The sequence below is a fragment of the Diplotaxodon limnothrissa genome, linkage group LG1 (genome assembly GCF_057381915.1).
Source record: "Diplotaxodon limnothrissa isolate DT_005_m linkage group LG1, D_limnothrissa_male_GT1.1, whole genome shotgun sequence".
NCBI classification, from domain to species: Eukaryota; Metazoa; Chordata; class Actinopteri; order Cichliformes; family Cichlidae; genus Diplotaxodon; species Diplotaxodon limnothrissa.
This window is the reverse complement of record NC_140596.1, coordinates 43,023,261-43,048,460: the sequence shown is the minus strand read 5'-3', so window position 1 is coordinate 43,048,460 and position 25,200 is coordinate 43,023,261. Positions and strand designations below refer to the sequence as shown.

The 25,200-nt window shown below is 43.6% G+C and overlaps 1 protein-coding gene across 1 annotated transcript; it reads left to right on the top strand.

The window, feature by feature from the left end:
• Nucleotides 1-11,553: 11,553 nt before the first annotated feature.
• Nucleotides 11,554-24,904, top strand: tollip (toll interacting protein). The gene is made up of 6 exons (XM_085358955.1): nucleotides 11,554-11,691; nucleotides 15,787-15,936; nucleotides 17,583-17,765; nucleotides 22,984-23,136; nucleotides 23,507-23,591; nucleotides 23,666-24,904. The coding sequence occupies exons 1-6, from the start codon at nucleotides 11,659-11,661 to the stop codon at nucleotides 23,887-23,889; spliced, it is 828 nt and encodes a 275-aa protein (XP_085215081.1). The 5' UTR covers nucleotides 11,554-11,658; the 3' UTR covers nucleotides 23,890-24,904.
• Nucleotides 24,905-25,200: the final 296 nt, after the last annotated feature.

Genomic DNA, 25,200 nt, shown 5'->3' with positions numbered 1-25,200 from the left:
AGAGAGAAGATGAATATGCTCAAATTATAAGTTTTCACAATTTATTATCAAACATTTTCAAATTAGTTTTAGATGGCACCATGGACCGCCACCTTTCAGAAACATGAGACAAAGGATGCCTCATGCAAGCAGTAAACACTTTTATTGTATGTGGTGAAATACAGAATCCCAAAGGGTTGACTCTGTTCATCTGGACGTAGCGTTTTAAGTGGGAGAAACATTTTGTCACTCATGCAAGTGACTTCTTCGGTCTCAGCTGACTGAACATGTACATGGAAGAAATGGAGGCTATGTGGGCTTCATGGCGACATCATGATGGGTGAAAATCAAATCTCAGGACGTACCGCAATTAACGGATCACATTAACTAGGAGGACCAACACATCAAATTCACCAGGGATGATATGAAAAGTTGCAGTTTGCCTTCTTAGACTGTGAGATTTTCCATTTAAATGTTAATGTATACCATAAACCTATACACATACAGATACATACATACATACAGTATTTAAGGTTTGAGTGTAAACATCCACTGGAGCACAAACTGGGTGTCATCAAGATGCTACAACATAGAGCGAACACCATCCCCATTACATCGAGAAGGCCCTGAGTAAATGTGGTTATCCCAACTGAGCTAAACCGGCGCCCTCTGTGGCATTTAAACTCCAAAACACCATGAGTGCCATGTTTTATACATCAGGGAAACCAAATAACCTCTGGCTAAGTGGATGGTGCAACACAGAAGAGCTAACTTGTCAGGCCAGGACTTTGAAAGCCTGTGGAGACGCTTTCAGTGATGAGGATGTAACATCCAGGACAGGGAGGAACACTGGTTTGAGTGGGGAGTCAAGGAGGCCAGTTATGTGAAAAGGGAAAGACCATCTCTGAATCGATGAGGGGGCCTAAGGGTTCATCTGTCACCATCTTACAATGCTGTGATTGCAGCCATTCCCCAACTCTCTGTGAATGGGACTCATGGCCATTGATCAGTGGTCTTTGATCAATGGTTGTTGATCAGTGGTCATGACAATTTGCATATTAATGGTCAAGGAACTGACATCACACCTCATTGTTCCTTCAGTGTGCTGTTTATAAGTTTGGGGAAACCTGCAGTCAGCTGAGACTGAAGAAGGCAGAGTGACGAAACGTTTCTCCCACTGAAAAGTTACGTTCAGATGAACAGAATCAACCTATTGGGATTTACTTGGATTACTGAGCATTCATGAAGACATAAAATACACAATGTTAATGTGATTGGTCAGAAAGTTGGGTGAAAACCGCAGTTTCCCTTATTTGGTTTGAAATAAATCCATAACCCAGCTGAAAGCCTCTTGCTGCTCCTTGGTATCCTTCACAGGTGTGATGCTGGACCAAAAAGGTCTTTCTCCCTTAGACCTGTTTCACGGGTCCCAAAAAGTTGATAATATTCTCCCATGTCTCTAATAATAGTAGTTACTGGATGTTACAGGCCATTAGCCTTAGGTCAGTGGTCAACTGGAAATGATGACGCAATTGTTACAGAGGGAAAGAAAACAAAAAAACCTTTTAACCCATGGGAGGAAATCTCCTATGTCAATATCCTCCCTCCAGTTTCTTTGATCTCATCCTCACTTTCCAGGACCCCCACCATACTCCAACAATGGCATCTGAAGTTGTGTATTTAAGAATGAAAGTGGAGCACAAAATACCAAATACTGAACAAAACTTCCCCTCAGGAGCATGTCTAAGAACTTCCTATTCTATATCACCATCAGTGATGTGCCATATGTGCCTTATCATGTTCCTCTTTTGCTTTTTAATGTAGGACCTTTATTGCGTCATTATTTAGGAGTTGTGCTCCTGGGATATGTGGAGACCAATCCTCCTTTTCCCCACATCTTCCAGACGTAATCCAATGTTTTTCTAATTTTCCCCTTTTCTCCTTAATAGTAATTGAGAAACTTTCTGGCAGAAACTTGGTCTTGTTAGGAGAGATGTCATCCATTTCTAGAAATCTGGTTAAATTTATTAATCCCTCCAAAACGGGACTATTCAAAGTTGAGACCAGGAAGCAGATGTTCAGTCTTACATGCCTCTCTGCAGCTTCTCTCCTCCTGTTATCCCCCAAAAGCACCATCCCATTAGAAACATACAAAAAACAAACTAAAAACCAGCAAAAAAAAAGTGTCTTAAACATAAAAAAAAATCACAAAGAACAATACAGCATCCCCAGCGGCACCAAAGCGTAAAACAGTGAAATGTGATTTATTAAACATTAAGTCTCTGTCTTCCAAGTCTCTGTTAGCACAGGAATTAAAAATTGATCAACAAATCAATTTACTCTGCCATACAGAAATCTGGTTACAGCAGGATGATTATGTTAGCTTAAATGGATCAAGACCCCTGAGTCACACTATCAGAATCCCCAAAGCAGAAGCTGAGGGGGTGGTGTGGCACCAATATTCCACACCAACTTATTAATCAACCAAAGACCCAGACAGACTTCATTCATTTGAAAGCCTCTACCACCACCCTAGCTGCCACCTATCATCCACCTGGGCCTTACGCGGAGTTTCTGTCTGATTTCCGTCCACCTTCTTATGCCTCCACTCATCCTCCTTCATGTTTGTGTTCATGTTTGCTGTTTAGTAGTTTAGTTTGTCCCAGTATAGAGTCGTTTTTGTTCCATTTTGCCATTTTTCACATTTTGCTTTACTCTACAATAAACCACCTTCACATCTCAGCAAGTGCCTGCATTTGGATCCTCATTTATTTTCTCCACACGGCTCATCCCCTTCGCTGTGACAGTGACGGTGTTTTCAGATCCAGTGACAGTATGCAGTACAGTGCAGCCATCTGAAAAGAGGTATCAGAGAGGCCAAGGCAGTGCACAAGAGGAATATTGAAGACCACTTAACAACAATTTGCGACAGGTATGGCAGGGAATTTAGCACCTAACAAACTACAAGCCTGGCAAAACCATGATGACTGAGGGCAACATGGCACTTGCGGAGGAGCTGCACAACTTCTTTGCACACTTAGAGGTGAAGGAATCAGAGGCAGCCGTAGCTCAAACATCGAACGGCAGCAGCAGCCCAAGCCTCGTGGTGCAGGAATATGAGGTGAGGTGCACACTGAGGGCTGTGAACGCATGGAGTTTTCTCCAAGCATGACATCCCAGTGTATTTCAGACCCAGCAACACGCTCAGACAGAGACTGGTTCACCCGAAAGACAAAACGCCAAAACACAGACTTAACAATGTGGTGTATGCTGTACAGTGCAGCGAGGAATGCCCAGACCTCTACATTGGAGAGACCAAACAGCCACTTCACAAGTGCATGGCACAACACAGAAGAGCCACCTCCACAGGACAAGACTCAGCAGTCCATCTGCATCTAAAGGTCAAAGGACACTCTTTCGAGGATGCCAATGTTCACATTTTGGACAGAGAGGACAGATGGTTTGAAAGAGGAGTGAAAGAAGCATCTATGTCCACTGTGAGCGACCATCTTTGAACAGAGGCGGGGTTTACGACACCAACTGTCTGCCATCTATAATCCAGTTTTGAGATCCCTTCCCAGACGCCTTAACGCCCACTCACATCCTGGGCCATCTGACCTCAGGAATTCGCATGATAAGGTGGGGCCAGGTTTCACAATGAACACACCTGAAACTCTGGCTGATTGGGACCCACACCCAGTTTCACACCTTGGCTCAGGCGATTAGAGGATCATCAGGGGGTCCTTTTGTCCCTCTGTGGGGGGAAACTCCCACTAGGTTTATATCTGGGACTCTCCACCATTTGACCTTAGAACTGAAGAAGCTTCTCGGATGAGAGGTGAAACGTCTTCAAGCAACTTAAAGAAGTCCAGACGCTTTTCTTTCCAAGCTCCTTTGACCAGCCTGATTAATATAAATGTCACTGACAGTTGCTAATATATTGGAAAACCAAAATACTTACCACTGAGTTGATGTCTTTCTGTCCAACAGCAGGAGTGCTGGTCCCGATACTCAAAGACTGTCATGGATCGCTGCGTGGCAGGCGGGAGGAGGACCCAATCGCAAGATTCACAAACACGGGGATGAACTCAAAAGCAGCTTTATTGCTGACAGGCAGAACATAGGAAATACAGAACTCAACTAAACTGGGAATCAATAAACTAACACTCGTAGGGAGACACAGGGAATCCACACAGCAATGAGGGAGAACGCGACGCCGAACAGAGGGAGACGCAGACAGAAATACACAGAGGGTTAACGAGGAAAGTGGGAACACACGGGGAACACAGCTGACACAGATAACCATAACGAGATAGGGCGGGGTGAACATAACACTGACGGGAGACGGGCAGAGTCAAACAGGAAGTACAGAGGTTCGGACAGGAGGAGAGAGAGCACGGGGAAAACACAGACATAACGGGCTGGGGAAACATGAAACAACCACAAAGGGAGACGAGGGCTCATAAATACACAGAGGGCACACAGGGGGGAGAGAGAGCACGGGGAGAACTTAGACATAACGGGCTGGGGAAACATGGAATAAAACATAAGGAGAGACGAGGGCTCACAGATACACAGAGGGGCACACAGGGGGTAAAAACCACGAAGGGAAAACACTTAGGGAACAACACAACAGGGCAACTCAGGAAACATGGCCTAAATAGGGAACAAAATACAAACATACAAGAAAACTAAGAACACTGGGCCAACATGGCCCAGGACCATGACAAAGACAGTAAGAAGCAAGCAGAGGGAGAAAAAACAGAATTTTTTTATAAGCTGATTTGATCCTTAATGTCTGTGAAATCATAATAACTTACAACACAGAAGGTCAATGTAGACCCCATACAACCAAATTAGACGAACACAGGGGTGGGCAATTCCAGGCTTCGAGGGCCGGTGTCCTGCAGGTTTTAGATCTCACCTTGGCTCAACACACCTGAATCACATGATTAGTTCATTACCAGGCCTCTGGAGAACTTCAGGACATGTTGAGGAGCTAATTTAGCCATTTAAATCAGCTGTGTTGGTTCAAGGACACATCTAAACCTGCAGGCACACCGGCCCTCGAGGCCCGGAGTAGCCCACCCCTGGACTAACACATATAGTATTAAAAACACCATCTACTACTGTGTCTGAATGTGCGGTATTAACACTGTCAGTTTAGGCCTAAAGAGATATGTGTTTAAAAAAAGACCACCTAATTTAAATATAATCATTACATGCTTGTTAAAAGCTAACTTCCAATATATAAGGTTTCTCATAAGCAAAATGACCAGATCTAACATATGGCAGGGTTTATATGTAACATCTGGGGCGATCGTGGCTCAAGAGTTGGGTGTTCGTCTTGTTTCCTTGGGCAAGACGCTTCACCTACCGCCTACTGGTGTTCTGTCAGTCTGCCCCAGGGCAGCTGTGGCTACAACTATAGCTGCCTCCACCAGTGTGTGAATGTGAGAGTGAATGTAAAGCGCTTTGAGGGGTCCCGAAAAGCGCTATATAAATGCAATCCATTAACATAATGTTTCTAGTCACTCCCGATACATGCTCGATAAAATGGGAGGAGCAAAAACACATCCCGGAATTTTTCGCGTTCTCGGCTTCATGTATACTTTGAATTGAAACAGTAGGTCTCCGACGTATCACAAGTCCATGAGAACACAAGTACAAGTACAAGTACAACAATTATACGCATACACAGGCTCCGACAACTGCGATCCTACTTTTCCCCAGATTACCCTTTCTGGGTCACAAAATAAACTTTTAAGATATTTTCAGGCAAGAACGTAGCTGTGTAATGCTCAAATATCTACTTAATTTATCAAAATGTGGCTCAGGAAACAGATTTTATGTGGTACACGGCGCTCAGCAATCTGTCAAAAAATGTTTTGGTACGACTTTGGTAAGCGACGGAGCTGCAGCGCTTGATGGATTGTTGGAGCATTACGGCTACTGTAGTCTGGAGCCTCGCAGAGTAACACGTACTCTGCTTCAACGTAATATTACCGTACTGTGTGTGTATAAGGACCATAAATGGCACCTGTTCAGAGACACGGTTACGAAGCAGATTTCAAACTCCAGGCTGTCAGTCACACAGTGGAACTTGGGAACAGAGCAGCTGTGAAATCTGTCTCTTTGTTATTACGCTCAGCGTCTGTTAGTTTACATTTTGACTGCACAATTGTGAGCTTTTTGTTATGCACAAAAACAACATTGTTTTCTTTTATTTATGGAGCATTATTATTTAATAAATGCTGATAATTTATTTCTGAGTAATGTTTTCATGTACATCTACGCTGTATGTTAATAAAAGTGCCTGTGTGAGATCTGGGACACAGCTTTGACTAAGAACTCTCTTAGTGACGTGGCATTTTCAAAACACATCTTTCATCCTTCTGCACTGAGAAGCTAAATTTCGAGCTTACTTGGTTTTTCTAAGTTAAGACAACTCAAATAAATTGAGCTGATCAGTGTTTTTGCATAAAAAGTACTGGTAACTTATTCAAATTGAGTTCTAATAACAAATTGATAAAAAAAATTGAGTTCAGCCTATTTAATATTTTTAATTAAACACAATATTAGATTTTACAGTGTAGGTGGAGTTTGCATGTTCTCCCCGTGTTTGCGTGGGTTTTCCCTGAGTAATAATATCAAAGTGCAATAAACATTCACTCTTTATTTATTTATTTATTTATTAAGTCATTCCTTTACCTTTCTTTTTTGCTCATACATTTCTTCCACTTAAAAAAAATCCCCTTTAACTTACTGTGTTGTTTTGTTAGTGTGTTGTGTTGTGTTTTGTGGCGTTTAGTTGTGCATATTGCTGACGCGGGACAGTTTCCAAGTTTATTGTACTATTGTACTGGGTATGACTGTGCAATGACAATAAAGAGTTATCTTATCTTGAAGGGTAAAGTGTAGTTATGGTCAGTAAGACTAGAACATTGCAGTATAATGCAGTTGATAAGGGCGACATGGGCAGTTGCCCAGGGTGGCATTGTGGTGGGGGCGGCATCATGGGAATCGGCAAAAAACAAAAAGTTGCTCGTACTCATGCTGCCCCGACAACATGCCAGCGCATTTGGGGGATATCATAGGCACCGATTGGTTTTCTATCGCCCATTTGCTGGGAGTAAGGGCGCCCTCCATCCAAATTTAGATAAGGTGCAGTTTTTTAAAATTGTGCATGAAGTCGCAGGACTTTGTGATCACGGGTGAGGTGCGCCTGCTGCTTGCGGCACAGGGAGGAGAGGGGCAGGATGACGGGGGATTCTCTGGATGGCTGAAGCGGCATCCAATAACCAACTTGTGAAATAAAACAAAATAAAAACGAACCAACAAACACGAAAACACCAGACATTATGATACACACTTATAATTTGCACTAATGTTTTTTCAAATTCTATACGCGAAAAGAGAGCACGAGAGCCCTCGGTGCGCCTGCTCGCTGCTGTGCTGAAATCAAAGTAAACTTTATTGTCATCTCTGCTATATACTGCTATATTGGGGTCATCTGAAAGCAATTGTCTATGGTGTGAAGATACGAGATGTGCAGCACCTGAAACTACGGATACTGGATGCCTGTGCTGGCATTTCTCCTGCGGTGTTGCTATCAGTGTGTGAAGAGTGGGAGAAGAGGGTTGCATTGACAATCCAACACAATGGGCAGCACATTGAACACATTTTATAAGTGGTCAGAAACTTGTAAATAACTCATGACAGAATAAAGTTACATTGAAACCAAGCACACCATTGTTTTTCTTGTGACATTACCAATAAGTTTGATGTGTCACATGGCCCTCTTCCTATTGGAAAAACAAAAGTTGTATCCAAGATGGCCGACTTCTAAATGGCCACCATGGTCACCACCCATCTTGAGGAGTTTGCCCCCTCACATATACTAATGTGCCACAAACAGGACTTTAACATATCACCAACCATTCCCATGTTATTACAGTGTATCCATATAAATGGCCCACCCTGTCTGTCTGTCTTGCCTGCCTGGATTGATTACAAGAAGGCCTATGACTCAATGCCCCACAGCTGGATACTGGAATGCCTAGAATTGTACAAGATCAATGGGACCCTAAGAGCCTTCATCAGGAACTCAATGGGGATGTGGCGTACAACACTAGAGGCCAACTCCAAGCCCATAGCACAAGTCACCATCAAGTGCGGGATCTACCAAGGAGATGCTCTGTCCCCACTGCTGTTCTGCATAGGCCTGAACCTCCTCAGTGAGATCATTAACAAGACTGGCTACGGATACCGACTACGGAACGGAGCGGTTGTCAGCCACCTCCTGTACATGGATGACATCAAGCTGTATGCCAAGAGTGAACGAGACATCGATTCACTGATCCACACTACCAGGATATACAGCAATGACATCGGGATGTCATTTGGGCTGGAGAAGTGTAGTCGGATGGTAACAAAGAGAGGGAAGGTAGTCAGAACTGAGGGGATTGAACTACCAGAAAGCAACATTGCAGACATAGAGGACAGTTACAAGTACCTGGGGATCCCGCAGGCAAATGGGAACCATGAAGAGGCCGCTAGAAAAGCTGCAACCACCAAGTGCCTGCAGAGGGTCAGGCAAGTCCTGAGGAGTCAGCTGAACGGTAAGAACAAGATCCGGGCCATCAACACCTACGCCCTGCCCGTGATCAGGTACCCTGCTGGGGTAATAGGCTGGCCAAAGGAGGAGATAGAAGCCACTGACATAAAGACAAGAAAGCTCCTTACCATGCATGGAGGGTTTCACCCCAAGTCCAGCACCCTGAGGCTGTACGCTAAGTGGAAGGAAGGGGGCCGGGGACTGGTGAGTGTCAGCACCACAGTCCAGGATGAGACAACGAACATCCAAGAATACATTGGGAAGATGGCCCCAACTGACCGAGTGCTCAGTGAATACCTCAGGCAGCAGAAACCCAAGAAAGAGGAGGGAGACGAGGAACCATCATGGAAGGACAGGCCCCTGCACGGTATGTACCACCGGCAGATAGAGGAGGTGGCTGATATCCAGAAATCCTACCAGTGGCTGGACAAAGCTGGACTGAAAGACAGCACAGAGGCACTAATCATGGCAGCACAAGAACAAGCTCTGAGCACAAGATCCATAGAGGCTGGGGTCTATCACACCAGGCAAGACCCCAGGTGCAGTCTGTGTAGAGATGCCCCAGAGACAATCCAGCACATAACAGCAGGGTGCAAGATGCTAGCAGGCAAGGCATACATGGAACGCCATAACCAAGTGGCCGGCATAGTGTACAGGAACATCTGTGCCGAGTATAACCTGGAAGTCCCGAGGTCAAAATGGGAGACGCCCCCAAGGGTGGTGGAGAATGACCGAGCTAAGATCCTGTGGGACTTCCAGATACAGACGGACAAAATGGTGGTGGCTAACCAACCGGACATAGTGGTGGTAGACAAACAGAAGAAGACGGCCGTAGTGATCGATGTAGCGGTTCCGAATGACAGCAATATCAGGAAGAAGGAACACGAGAAGCTGGAGAAATACCAAGGGCTCAGAGAAGAGCTTGAGAGGATGTGGAGGTGAAGGTAACGGTGGTCCCCGTGGTAATCGGAGCACTAGGTGCGGTGACTCCCAAGCTAGGCGAGTGGCTCCAGCAGATCCCGGGAACAACATCGGAGATCTCTGTCCAGAAGAGCGCAGTCCTGGGAACAGCTAAGATACTGCGCAGGACCCTCAAGCTCCCAGGCCTCTGGTAGAGGACCCGAGCTTGAAGGATAAACCGCCCGCAGGGGCGTGCTGGGTGTTTTATATATATGGACCGGCTGCTTCCAAATAGAGCCCATTTCATTCATAATGTTATGAATGAAATGGGCTCTAATCAGCTAATCAGAAGGTCGGTGGTTCGATCCCAGGCTGCATCCTGGCTGCATGCCAAATATCCTTGGGCTAAGATACTAACCCCATGTTTGCCTACTGGTGGTGGTCAGAGGGCCTGGTGGCGCCTGTGTCCGGCAGCCTCGCCTCTGTCAGTGCGCCTCAGGGTGGCTGTGGCTACAATGTAGCTTGCTATCGCCAGTGTGTGAATGTGTGTGTGAATGGGTGAATGACCGAATGTAGTGTAAAGCGCTTTGGGGTCCTATGGACTAGAAAAGCGCTATACAAATGCAGGCCATTTACCATTTACCAATGTTATAAATCCAAGCCCATAATGTATTCATGATTTGAATCCTGGGTTGTGCGAAATCCCAGAAATAAACCCTTAACAAAGCAAATCTGTGAACTAAGGTTTAGATTTATAAGGTCATGTTGTGGTGATCCTCGGGTTGTGGGATGGGTGTTCATACTGGAGTGCAAAATTAAAACCAATGGAAAATGGACAAGAAAAGTTCAAAGCCATCAGGTTCTCAGTTTAGAAAAAAGAGAAAAGAAGAGGAGGAGAAACGAGCAAAAGATACAGGTAAGCAGATGTGTCATTGGATAATGGCAGCTCATCTATCCTGAAACAATCAGAATCAGAATCGGAATACTTTATTAATCCCTAAGGAAATTATGTGGGTTACAATTACTCCAAGAAGAAATTGTAGAAATAGCAACAGTAACAGACTAAACTCCAAACAATACATTATGTTACAGATTTTACACATTTAAGAAATAGCACTAATATATACAGATCACTCAATTATAAATATCAAGGATTAACAGAGGTGATTATAAATAAATATCAAGAAAATTTACAAGAATATTACAGAATAGAAAAGAACGTGTATAAAAAGTGTATCTTTTGCAGTGTTTACAGTGCATTAGATGGAGGAGTGGTACAGGGAGATGGCCACGGGCAGGAATGATTTCCTGTGTCGGTCAGTGGTGCTTTTTGGTAATCTCAGTCTCTCACTGGACGTGCTCCTGTGAGTAGCCAAGCCTTCATGGAATGGGTGGGAGGTATTATCCATGATTATCCTTATCTTGGACAACATTCGCCTCTCAGACACCACCCTAACAGAGTCCAGCTCCATCCCCACAACATTACCGGCATTGTGGATCAGTTTATTTAGTCTGTTGGCATCTGTGACCCTCAACCTGCTGCCCCAGCATGCAACAACATAGAGGATAGCACTGGCCACAACAGGGATACAAGAAGATAACATTAATTAGTAGTGATAGTGAAAAAAAAAAATTAGTAGTGATAGTGAAAACTTTTGTTTACGTTTGTTTGCCACTTTCCTTTGTAGCTTACTGAATCTTTTGGACTGTGTTCAGCACAATATTAATTAGTCAGTGTCAATTGTTGATTTGTCCTATTCTCATTGTATGATGAATTATGATGGCTGTTTGTTAGTCGTTTGCTGTTTGTTATGGGGGGGGGGGGGGGGTGCTCGCCCAGGTCGCCAAACAGCCTTGGACCGCCACTGAATGCATTCCATTCATTTGTGGATCAGGTGTGACTCTTCACCTTCTGTAGTAACTGAAAAATCTTGAAGGTGGTTTGGCTAGAGTGGGTCTATTGCCCACTCCAACGCAGTAGGTGGCGGTAAAGCACTGTAACACTGGTTGTCACATGACATATATAAAAAAACAAGCAGGAAGAGGAGGTCTTTCGAAGGGTAAACATCCGTTGTAGTGGACAGTATATGTTGTTTTGTTTTTCAACGCCGCAAGCTTGTGATTTAAGAAAAAATAGAAAATCCCGATAAAGAGGAGACGACATGGCAACTACCATCAGCACCCAGAGGGGACAGGTAGCGACCTCGGTGTTTGTCTAGTTTGTTCGCACTGGCACGCACACAGCTAGGCGTTGCTCTGGATTGTAGTTCTGGTTCATTAAATGATCAAGAAAGAGTTGCACAGCACGGACACTAGCTTAGCATTCAATACCCCTCATTCAAAACGTCGACGAAAGTAATTAACGGATAAGCGTTAGCTTAGGTAGCTAATAGCAACTCAAGGATTAAGCTGCCAGGATAGCAACTCTGACGTGTTCCGTGTTACACAACAAACGATAAAGAACAGTTTCACTCCCGTGCTTCAGATCTGGGAAGCTGAATTCCAGTTTCTGTGTTGCTGCTTAGAGGACCCCGGATGTTTTGTGATTACAAAGAGTCAGAAAAAATTAAGCCTTTGATTTGTGGTGAGCTGATCTAATGATTACTCAGAAACCGACTAATTACAAGTTAATGAAGTTCTGAGACTTGAGCAAAACGGTGTTCACGTCCAATATTTTCCACGTGCTAGCATTACGTTAAAATGTTGGAAGAAAGGCTAGATAAACATATTAAAGGCATGGTTTACGTCTTTTAAACTCACAAAATCCTAAAAAGTCCTGCTCTTAGCGACAATAAGTTTCGCATCATTTTCTGTGTTTATTCGGGTAGATGAAGACAAACTGATTCACCCCACTATGTCTTGCAGTTTTTTAATGCTACATTCTTTGCTCCTTCTCTCTTGTACAGTTTCACTCGTGGAAGACAGAAAGTGAGAGATATAGTCGGCTGTAATGACTGGGGAAAAAGACTCATGCTTGAACACTGCTAGCAGCATTTGCACCCACTGAGTGAATTCATTTGGATTGGTCAGAGCAGTAAAAAGATCCGTCATTATATAGTTAGAATTTGTTGGACAAAGTTTTCTGTCTGTAAACCACCACATTGGATTTTAAATCGGACAATATGTGATCAGAATGCATACCTTAAGTTTTAATTCTGGAGTTTTTACCAAAAATTTTGGAATTAATTGTTTAGACAGGTTAAATGGGTCCTGTTGCATTGTTATTACATGACAAATAAAGCAGCCATGATATCTGAAGTTGATTCAGAGTGAAGAATTTTGTATTCTGTAACTTTTCACTGTAATTGTGAATATGAAACCCAAGAGATGTCAGATGACAGCAAGGAAGGCTGTCACGAGGCTATTATGCAGAACAAACAAACTAAAGCATGTGGTGATGTTTGTGACATCACGCATGTCATTGATTGTCATTCATTGATTGAAAGGATTTTCAACTGTAGTGGTCTAGATAACTACAAAAACTGAGTCTCTCTACAACAAGTGATGGACCTAAGTGTAGCTAACTAAAATTCAGCAGCATCACCAAGATGTCTTCCAAGTGAGCCATACATATAAATCAACACCTCTCAAACAATTTCAACAAAAGTTAAAAAAACCCCAAACCAAACCAAAAAACCAAAAGTCTCATCATGACTCACTTAATTGACTGTAGGTTGTACCTGCTAGTTAGAGTTCAAATTAGCATGCTGATATGTAAAACACGATTAAGTCCACCAACCCTCATTTGAATACGGGTGTCTAAGAATGTAACGTTAACCGAAGTCCTGCTTGTAGACGGGACTCTTGCAGTAACCTAGAAATACCTCTGGGGACTTTTTCGGGTAGTACTTTTGAAGCATTATCTAAATTAACTTACGTTTCTGTCGTCACTAGTACATCACCAGTCAAATAAGATAAAAACTGCTTCAAATATTTATTGACTTTGCCCCAAAATAAGGTTACAGTACCATATTTACCGCACTATAAGGCGCACCAGATTATAAAGCGCACTGTTGAAGACTGGCTCTGTTTTCATACATAAGGCGCATCGTATTATATGACGCATTAAGACAAACAAAACAGTCAGATAACTTGACCTTTATTAAGCTCATTCACAGTAACTCTTAACACTGTTAAGCTGTAACACATTAAATATTGAAAAATACACTTACTTTTTCCAGTACATTCAACTTCCACAATTCCCTCAAACTCTTCACCTTCCGTGTCTGAGTTACGGTAAACAGCTGGGCAATTTCAGCATCAAGCATGCCCGGATCCCTCTCATTATTGTCTGAATCAGTCTTGTTGCTGTTACTTAGCTGTTCAGTGATTATTCCAGCCTTCGTGAAAGCTCAGACGACACTTGAGACTGATGTTTTGTGCATTTTATGTTCAATAAAGGTATTTGTTGTGCCTGAAAATGAACAAATAAATGAATGAATGAATGAATGATACCTTAGCCCAAGCATCCACGATCCATTGGCAGGTAGCGGCGTAACTTGCTCGGCGTTGCCTCCCTGTTTTGGTGAATGTGTGTTCGCCTTCTGTCATCCAATGCTCCCACGCAGCTCGTAATTTAACTTTGAACAACCAATATCTAGTGGTTGGAGTTCTTTGGTTAATCCACCCGGAATGACGGCAAGCTCCGAATTAGTTTGCTTCACTTGGGTTTTGACAGCCTCGGTGAGATGGGCGCGCATGGAGTCGTAGATCAAAAGAGACGGAGATTTGTGGAAAAAGCCACCCGGTTTCTTGACATGAACTCAAACACTCGCTCATCTTCTCCTCGTCCATCCAGCCCTTTGAGTTAGCCTTCACGATGACGCCGGCCGGAAACTTTTCTTTTGGCAAAGTCTTCCTCTTGAAAATGACCATGGGTGGTAGTTTCTGGCCATTAGCTTGGCAGCCCAGAACTACAGTGAAGGATGACTTCTCGTTCCCTGTGGTGCATATAGATACCGTACTGGTCCCTGTTTTCTCAACAGTACGGTTCACGGGGATGTCAAAGGTGAGGAGGACCTCGTCCATGCTAGTGATGTGTTCTGGCCGGATCTTCTTTTCAGTGATCTCATTCTGGCAGTAGGTGCTGAAAATGGCCAACTTTTCTTTGTAATCGTTTGGCAGTTGCTGTGAGACTTTAGTTCTTGTGCGGATTGAGAGATTATGCCTTTTCATCAAACGGAAGCACCAAGAAGGTCCCCCTCGAAAGTCGCTGATCTGCATGTCATGTGCTGCCGCTGTTGCCTTGAGTCGAATAGAGACTGTAGAGACACTTCTGCCTGCTGTTCTCTGTTCAATAACCCACTGTTCAATTTTGTCCTCTAACTGCGGCCATCGCGCCGTGTTCCCTCGGAAACTCCTTTTGGTCTTCTTTACTTGTTTTAGGTCATCTTCTTGCTTCCTCCACTTGCGCACCATCGACTCATTAATGCCGAATTATGTCACAGCTGCTCTATTTCCATTTTCTTCTGCATAACTAATTGCTCGAAGGTTAAAATACGCTTAAATATGCCATTTTGGAGTCATTATACACACACAACACGGGAATGTTGTGTTGAAGCACAGTACGTATTACTCTGCGAGGCTCCTGGCAACGGTCCTCTAAAAAAAATTTTGACAGATTTTTGAGCACAGTGTGCCACATAAAACCGGTTCAAGGTCAGTAAGCACAAACCAAAATTCATCCATAAGGCGCACCAGATTATAAGGCGCACTGTCGATTTTTGTGAAGATTTAAGGATTTTACGTGCGCCTTATAGTGCGGTAAATACGGTATATATATTTTTTACATTTACATACAAAGACCTGAATGAATATACTCTATAAAGACCTCATAATACTATATTTTCTCAATAGAGCACTTTCCTCTCCTTATTTGTGGTTCTGAGAGATTTCAAAAGTAGAAATGGGGGAGAGCTTCTAGCTTACTTGACCCTCTCCTGTGGAACCAGCTCTGAGTTTGTAGTCAGGGTTGGATCACCCTGCTAGAGTACTTCATTTGTTTTCCACTTGTTCTCCTCTTCGCCTTCATCTTAGTTTCAATAAGCACTTCATTTATCCCATATTTAAGTTATATGGCAATACTACATACTGCATGTCAGTAACTTTTGGTTTCTCTCTTCCATAGATTGTATTTTGTTCTTTTCTCTCTCTCAAAAAATACATACAATGTTAAATAATTTGCATGAATTAGTATCTCTCTTAGTACAGCACCAAGCAATCCTCTCTTCCTCCAGCCCCCTTTATGCTGGTTTTTCTGGGTAAAACTTAAACCAGTTTTTTGCTTTCAGGTGTATATTGGGGAGCTTCCACAGGATTTTCTGCGAATCACTCCCACTCAGCAGCAGCAGCAGGTCCAGCTGGATGCGCAGGCAGCCAGGCAGCTGCAGTATGGAGGCTCCATAAGCACTGTAGGACGACTTAGCATTACAGTGGTCCAGGTGAGCACAGCTTCACTTATTAGAAGTACAACTGGATGTCATTTCAGTATTTGTACCATTGTGGATAAAATATACACACCAACAGCTTGTTCTTTTATGTTACACATAAAAGCTTCTTGTTTAGTTTGTTAAGTTCTAAATTTTAACTGAAAAGTCATTATAGCAAAAGTGCCACAAATTCTTTATAACTAGGGATGGGTATTGATAAGATTTTAACGATTCCGATTCCATTTTCGATTCTGTTTAACGATTCGATTCTTTATCGATTCTCTTATCGATTCTTATTTTTAAAAAAGGAGAACACTAAAGTCAATTAGCTTAGAACTTTGTTTTATATCTTCTCTTTGAACAAGAGACAAATTTAGGAGTAACATGGCCTTACAAACCCAACAGTGAGGTCTTAAGAGATCCAGCCTACGGCTCTTCAATGGGGTGTCACAGGGTCCCCAGGAAAAAAAATGTAAATGTAAAATAATAAAATAAATATTCTTCTGTAGCAATAACAAAGTGTAACATAAATTATTCTGTAGCAATTACACAAGAATATCCAGTAATGTCCCTGCCTACAATTAAACACATTCACTTACCAAAGTGAAATCGGGGGCATCTGCTGTGGCAAATGGGTGCAAGTCCTTGACCACAAACTGAGTCACTGCTCGGTGACATTCGTCTATCCTGGCCTGAAAGGAGACGCTACCGGTAGACTGCAGCGAGAACTGCCAGCATCTGAGCCAGACTCTGTCTCATCATGGTCACCTAAATGCACAGTAATGGCAGGTTTGTAATAAGGCAGATTGCGCTAACATAATATGCACTGTTAGTTGATTATTTACGTGCCGCATTAACGGGAGAGGACGTGCAAACGTTACCGCTGCTGCTGGGTTGAGATTCACGAGTCCGGAGCGGAATTAAAAACACGACATTCCTTTAAGGTCATCGTGTGTTTTGTGAGCAAATGCTTTTGCATATTCGTAGTGTTTCCTCCCTTAAATGAAATATCTACTTTGCAAGTATTGCAAGTTGCCCTGTTGTCATCCGTTCTCGTAAAGTATAACCAAGCTTTTGAGCATTTGAGCCGCTGGCGCCGTGTTTCCTGCCGGGTAAATGACGCTCCGCGACGTGGTGACGTCATTCGGGGCGACTGGAATCGATAAGGGAATCGTTTGCAAAAATGGCAAACGATTCCACGGATTTGAAACAGTGGGAACCGGTTCTCAACAAGAACCGGTTTTCGATACCCATCCCTATTTATAACAAACTGTTATTTTTTTGGATCTTCATCCATATTCTATGTGCTAGTTAACAGACAGGTTTATTTTGTTTCCTCCTTGTTGAACTAGTCTAATGCAGAGGTCAGTTCACTAACCCAGTGGTGGCGTGGAAATCTTTTTTGTCTTTCATGTAGTTCATGTTTTATGTCTGAAAAACCTTTTGGTTAAAAAGTTCCTCAGACCCCAGGAAGAGTAGCTTCTGCTATTACAGGAGCTAATGGGGATCTTGATAAACTAAACTAAGTTTTAGTTAGTGTTTATGTTTTTGTGTGTAACTTAGATTAAACACAGGAGTACACGTGCTAGCTATACTGTAATACACAAATCTTAAATTAATCAGTTAATTGAAGCCACCTGTCTTGTTTTATTGTGTAGGCCAAACTGGCTAAAAACTATGGTATGACCCGAATGGATCCATACTGTAGGATCAGACTGGGCTATGCTGTCTATGAGACACCAACTGCTCATAATGGAGCCAAAAACCCACGCTGGAACAAGGTGATCCAGTGCACGGTGCCTCCTGGGGTTGACTCTTTCTACTTGGAGATCTTTGATGAGGTGAGGAGGTCACAGAGCTTCTCTTCTGAATGGTTAGACATGGGCACAGCTTTTCAAAGATTAGCTCTATAGGGTCTTCTTCTTTGTTTTCTTCTTTTTTTTCATTTTATCTATTTGTCTGTTTCATTTTAACATTATCATATTGTGCAAGTAAGTGGACTGGTTCTTATATAGCACTTTTCTACTCTACCTGAGTACTCAAAGCGGTTTAAAACATGTTTCTATTCATCCGTTCATAGAAGCACTTTTTTAATCTTAAGTGCTTTGTAACAGTCACACTCTGATGTGGGTGTGACTGTTAAACTGTTACAAACTGTTACAAACTGTTACAAACTGTTACATTGGAGGGCAACTTGCGGTTAGTATCTTGCCCAAGGATATTTGCCATGCAGATTGGAGCAGCTAGGGATTAAACCACCAACCTTTCAGGTTAGTAGATGAGCCAAGCATACATACCTGGTATGCTCAGGCTGTTAACCTAGTCTGACCCTGCTTAGCTTCCGAGATCAGATGAGATTGGGCATGCTCAAGGTAGTATGGCCAAAAGCTGTGAAATATGGCAATAACAGAGCTGACAGTCAGAGGAAAAAAACAAAAGGACAGAAAGAAAAAAGAAGCGGGGAGAAAATAGGAGGAATATAAGAAGAAGATGGAACACAATTAGAACAACATAATGGGTCGGGCATCGGTTTAGCTCACTGGAATGAGCAGGGGAGCATATGCAGCAAAGCTGGGAGCGGCCAGACCAGGTTCGAGTCCGACCTGAGACCCTCTGCTGCATGTCTTCCCCTCTCTCTTTCCCTCATTGTCCCTATCAAACCTAAAGCCATATATATATATATATATATATATATATATATAAGATCAAAGTAGCACGGAGGGAGGTTAGCCAACTAACGGAGTTGCAGCAAGGTGCGACAAATAAGGTGCCTAAGAAATACAGCAAGCTGTCCATACCTGAGGCCTTGGAAACTGCCAAGCAAAGACTCACAGCCTTGGCCAGCCGCTTGAGGAGGTACACCAGAGAGATAGAAGGCAGGAGAATAAACCAGCTGTTCTCCACAGAACCAGCAAAGGTGTACTCTCAGTGGCAAGGGAACAATAAGAGAACAGCACCACCAAGGCTGGAGACGGAGCAATACTGGAAGAGCATATGGGAGAAGGATGCAACCCATAACGGCAAAGCTCAGTGGCTAGAGGATCTGAGGGCAGACCACAGCGACCTCCCTGAACAGGGTCCAGTAACCATCACAGTGGCAGATATCCAAGAAAGGGTCTCCAGTATGAAGAGTTGGACAGCACCAGGGCCCGACATGGTTCACGCCTACTGGCTGAAGAAGCTGACTGCACTCCACGAGCGTCTGGCAGCACAAATGAACCAGCTGCTAGTTAACGAGAGACACCCGGAATGGCTAACTGAAGGCCGGACGGTCCTGATCCCCAAGGACCCCAAGAAGGGACCGGTCCCCTCCAACTACCGACCAATAACCTGCCTCAGTACTACATGGAAGCTCCTGTCAGGCATCATATCGGCTAAGATGAACAGGCACATGGGTCAATACATGAGCGGGACACAGAAAGGAATTGGCAAGAATACCAGAGGCGCAAAACACCAGCTACTGGTAGACAGAACAGTCAGCCGAGACTGCAAGACCAGACTGACCAACCTGTGCACTGCCTGGTTTGATTACAAGAAGGCCTATGACTCAATGCCCCACAGCTGGATACTGGAATGCCTAGAATTGTACCAGATCAATGGGACCCTAAGAGCCTTCATCAGGAACTCAATGGGGATGTGGCGTACAACACTAGAGGCCAACTCCAAGCCCATAGCACAAGTCACCATCAAGTGCGGGATCTACCAAGGAGATGCTCTGTCCCCACTGCTGTTCTGCATAGGCCTGAACCCCCTCAGTGAGATCATTAACAAGACTGGCTACGGATACCGACTACGGAACGGAGCAGTTGTCAGCCACCTCCTGTACATGGATGACATCAAGCTGTATGCCAAGAGTGAACGAGACATCGATTCACTGATCCACACTACCAGGCTATACAGCAATGACATTGGAATGTCGTTCGGACTGGAGAAGTGTAGTCGGATGGTAACAAAGAGAGGGAAGGTAGTCAGAACTGAGGGGATTGAACTACCAGAAGGCAACATTGCAGACATAGAGGACAGTTACAAGTACTTGGGGATCCCGCAGGCGAATGGGAACCATGAAGAGGCCGCTAGAAAAGCTGCAACCACCAAGTGCCTGCAGAGGGTCAGGCAAGTCCTGAGGAGTCAGCTGAACGGTAAGAACAAGATCCGGGCCATCAACACGTACGCCCTGCCCGTGATCAGGTACCCTGCTGGGGTAATAGGCTGGCCAAAGGAGGAGATAGAAGCCACTGACATAAAGACAAGAAAGCTCCTTACCATGCATGGAGGGTTTCACCCCAAGTCCAGCACCCTGAGGCTGTACGCTAAGCGGAAGGAAGGGGGCCGGGGACTGGTGAGTGTCAGCACCACAGTCCAGGATGAGACAACGAACATCCAAGAATACATTGGGAAGATGGCCCCAACTGACCGAGTGCTCAGTGAATACCTCAGGCAGCAGAAACCCAAGAAAGAGGAGGGAGACGAGGAACCATCATGGAAGGACAGGCCCCTGCACGGTATGTACCACCGGCAGATAGAGGAGGTGGCTGATATCCAGAAATCCTACCAGTGGCTGGACAAAGCTGGACTGAAAGACAGCACAGAGGCACTAATCATGGCAGCACAAGAACAAGCTCTGAGCACAAGATCCATAGAGGCTGGGGTCTATCACACCAGGCAAGACCCCAGGTGCAGGCTGTGTAAAGATGCCCCAGAGACAATCCAGCACATAACAGCAGGGTGCAAGATGCTAGCAGGCAAGGCATACATGGAACGCCATAACCAAGTGGCCGGCATAGTGTACAGGAACATCTGTGCCGAGTATAACCTGGAAGTCCCGAGGTCAAAATGGGAGATGCCCCCAAGGGTGGTGGAGAATGACCGAGCTAAGATCCTGTGGGACTTCCAGATACAGACGGACAAAATGGTGGTGGCTAACCAACCGGACATAGTGGTGGTAGACAAACAGAAGAAGACGGCCGTAGTGATCGATGTAGCGGTTCCGAATGACAGCAATATCAGGAAGAAGGAACACGAGAAGCTGGAGAAATACCAAGGGCTCAGAGAAGAGCTCGAGAGGATGTGGAGGGTGAAGGTAACGGTGGTCCCCGTGGTAATCGGAGCACTAGGTGCGGTGACTCCCAAGCTAGGCGAGTGGCTCCAGCAGATCCCGGGAATAACATCGGAGATCTCTGTCCAGAAGAGCGCAGTCCTGGGAACAGCTAAGATACTGCGCAGGACCCTCAAGCTCCCAGGCCTCTGGTAGAGGACCCGAGCTTGAAGGATAAACCGCCCGCAGGGGCGTGCTGGGTGTTTTACTTTTTTTATAAGAAAAACATAATAGGTCATCCACTGGTGCACCTGTACGGTATCATCCAAAAAACAAACTGCATTTGTAAGAGAAAATCCAATGCAATGCGATTTAAAAACAGCTACTTCAACATCCTCCAATAAAGCACAGTACTATACAAAATATGCAAGAAAACTCTTCCTTCTAAAGGTGAAAGAAATTGTTTGTCTTTTACCACTTGGAGGCAGAAACACATTGTTGAGTACGAGCAGGCTACAAAGGTGGAGGTTAGCAGTTGGTAATGTGCTAGCCAAGTAAACACAGCTCTGTGGAGGTTACAGGAATACTCCTCTAGCTCTACGTATGTCAGGGGGGTGAAATGGTGGATGGAAATTACTTTTGAATAACCCTAATATTTTTTTCAGTTTTATTATGTGACAGTATTGTGAACGCTACTAAAAAGTTACAAGGTTATTTGTTAAGCAGTAATTTTTTTACTTAAGATTTCCAGGGGAAAACTATCTGGGCTGCTTTTATGCTTAGATTTTATTTGCATAGTATTCCTGGACATAATGCCGTGTCAGTGCTATTACAATTCTCCTAGCTCCTTGTTTCTGTAGTTTCACCCTTCAAATGAGGAAATGTGTTGTCAAGGATGGACAAAGTAAATGAAACTACAGTTGAAACTATGTTTTCTTACATTCTGTCTCTATCAACAGTGCATATTTATTGATGATATAGGGTGTAATCATAAGGTTCAGGGAAAAGGCCTACAAAATCTAAAGATCCTGTTCTAATGCGCCTCTGGACCATCTTCAGCATGACTCTTACCTTTTAGATCTCTCGGGGGAAGTCCTGTTATGTCCCTTTGTACTTGTTCTTGTACTTCTTTTTTTGTTCTTCTGAAATACGTGCTGGATGTTCTCCAAACTGCTTGGCACTAACAAGAGACCCCACTCTCACCGCCAGTTATGATCCATTATCACAAAATGTAGTCAATTTGAAACAGAAGTTGAAAGTTTATCTGCTTGAGGTTGAGGTCTATGGTGAAATTACATCAGCTCATCAGTGACTGGCAGTTTTTCTTTTAATTAATTAATTTTTTAACGATGGCTGCCCCTCACTGAGCCTAGTTCTGCTGGAGGTTTCTTTGTGTTAAAAGGGAGTTTTTCCTTCACCAAGGAAAAACCAAGTGCTCGCTCATAAGCGGTTGTCTAGTCGTTGGGTTTTCTTGTAGGGTCTTTACCTTACAGCAGGGGTGCCCAATCCCGGTCCTCGAGAGCTACCGTCCTGCAGCTTTTAGATGCATCCTTGTTCCCACACACCTGAATCAAATGAATGGCTTGTTATCAGGCCTTTGCCAAACACGATGGCATGCTGAAGAGGTAATCAAACCATTTGATTCAGCTGTGTTGGAGTAGGGATGCATCTAAAAGCTGCAGGATAGTAGCTCTCAAGGACTGGGATTGGGCAGCCCTGCCTTACAGTATAAGGTGCCTTAAACTGTTGTTGATATTTGGTGCCAAACAAGCTTGAAGGAGAGACGGCTAAATTTAAATCAGGCAAGCTGTTTGTTATGGGCCTCTTCCCAGAACGTTTTGGTCACATCTTATATTCTGAGCTGAACTGTTGTGTGAATTGTTTTCATACTCTGGTAATTTCCTTGTCTTAAAGCCTTACAAATGAAGAAACCGTTGAATTTGAACTCTGCTGTTAATGATCCAGCAGTATACATTTGCATTTATCCACTGACCTGATAATTGTTTCCATGTGTTGATGTACAGAGAGCATTTTCTATGGATGACAGGATAGCATGGACACATGTCACCATCCCTGAAGGCCTAAGGGAGGGCAGAGTGGTGGATGAGTGGTTCAGCCTGAGTGGACGGCAGGGTGACGACAAGGAGGGCATGATCAACCTGGTTATGTCTTTTGCTGTGAGGACATTTACACGCACCCTTCATCAGATAAGATGGAAAGTGCATCACACGTCTGTGTGTTAAATCACAGATTGAGTTTTGGTTATGCTGTTACTATGGATCCACAGTCGGTTTATTATTCCCGGAAGTATTTGGACAATGACAAAGTTTCCATAAATTGTTTTGTATAGTGTAACAAAACTAATCTTGAAAGCTTGGAACATGATAGCCTGTAATATCTATTATTCATTTTGATTTAGTTTTAAGGAAAAGGCTTTCAAAATGATCAAGTGTTGCTTCACTGTCAGGAAATATCTTGAAAACCATCTTTCATTTCTGTTTCATTTATTTCCATGAAGTGAAATTGTTAACCCTGTCTTTGTGCCAGTCTTTACCAGCAGGAATGATGACTCAGCCTGTCGTCTTTATGCCATCTGTATATCAACAAGGAGTAGGATACGTGCCCATCACAGGTCAGTCAGTGAAACCTTGTATCTAATAAGTTAAAAGCTGGTTCTTGTATAAGCAGTGTCATCTGTGTTCCTAGGAGTTCCTGCGGTCTACAACCAGGGCATGATGCCTATGGCAGTGCCAACTACCATGCCAGCAATTGGGAACCAGGGCCTACCATGCACTGAGCAGGACCTTAAGGCTCTGCAGGACATGTTCCCCAACCTGGATAAAGAGGTGGTTCGCACTGTACTGGACGCACAGCAAGGCAACAAGGATGCTGCCATCAACTCTCTGCTGCAGATGGCTGAGGAGCTCTAACTATACAAGACAGTCTGATACCAGACATGCTAACAGATGCATGCATTCACAGTGAAAGTAGTCTATATACAGAGCTCCACCCCTTCTCTTATAGACATGTTTATAGTCCTCCCACAGTAATATACTCTCACACACTGCAGCAGCAGCCGAGTTCCCAAAAGAGCTTTGTTTCCAGTTCAAATAAGGTCCCTAGAGCTTAAACACAACTCTGCTCCCAAGTTCTGACAGTCATTTTGGTATAGCCACTCAGTGGGTGTTCTACCCTCTAATCACAGGATTGGATTTTCACAGTGCACCAAATATTTCTGTTGATGCTTTTGTAAACAGTTTGTTTTGCACCTGCCATAACTGCAGCAAATCACAACCTCCTGTATTATTGGTATCTGTAAAGTGTGTAGTGCATTTCAAATTATTCATTGTGTATATATAGAGAAATGTATGCAGTAATAATAATGAGTGAATGACTACCCTGGTTAGAAGAACTCTTTTGTCCACTGTGAGTCATTTCTAACAAAGTTAATATAGGTTTACCATCACTAAGTCAGGACATGAAGGTTTTATGTGCAGTTACCTTCCAAATGAGTTTGAAGATGTCACTTTGCTACTGATATCTGAATGGAGGACAACAGTATGACATCTGCAGAGGTTTTAAGACCCACAATGCTCCTTGGTGACTGTATATTCTAATCTTAAGTCTTCTATTCACACCTGTAACCTGCCAACATTTTGTCTGCCAAAGTTCTTCTCCATGAGACTGTCAGTCTGCAAAACTCTTAATGTTGAAAGTGCAGTGGTGTCATGTGATTCTGTTATCTCAGTGTAATACACATCTTTCAGTCCAGGAACTTTGGTATTCCATTGGTGTTTACTGATTTCAGAATATTCAGAATATTTATGATTCAGCATGAATTGCAGTCACATGTCACTAGACAAGAACAAGTAGTGCACATGTTTTTGCTACCTATGAAGCGCCTTGAGGCGACCTTTGTTGTGATTCGGCGCTATATAAATAAAATTGAATTGAATTGAATGTTTTTAAGTGAGAAGGTGATTTAGAAGCCAGCCGATAGCAGATGTAATGGAAATGGAATATAACATTTCTGTAAGATTGTTCCCTTTGCAATGTCAAATTTGTCTTCAAAAAGTCTTAAACCTCCATGTTTTTCAAACTTTTATGTTCAATCCCCACAAAGACTTGGTGTAAATGTTCATGTTGCAGAAAGACTTTAATGTTCATCACCAAGAAAAGACAGTTTACATCACAGTGGTATGTTGTGATACAGAAAAGGAGCATTTGTTTAACCAGAGATA

Coding starts and splice junctions, on each gene's coding strand:
- tollip (XM_085358955.1), top strand. CDS start 11,659: ATGGCAACTACCATCAGCACCCAGAGGGGACAG. Junction 15,937..17,582: donor TTAGCATTACAGTGGTCCAG/GTGAGCACAGCT, acceptor TTTATTGTGTAG/GCCAAACTGGCTAAAAACTA. Junction 17,766..22,983: donor ACTTGGAGATCTTTGATGAG/GTGAGGAGGTCA, acceptor GTTGATGTACAG/AGAGCATTTTCTATGGATGA.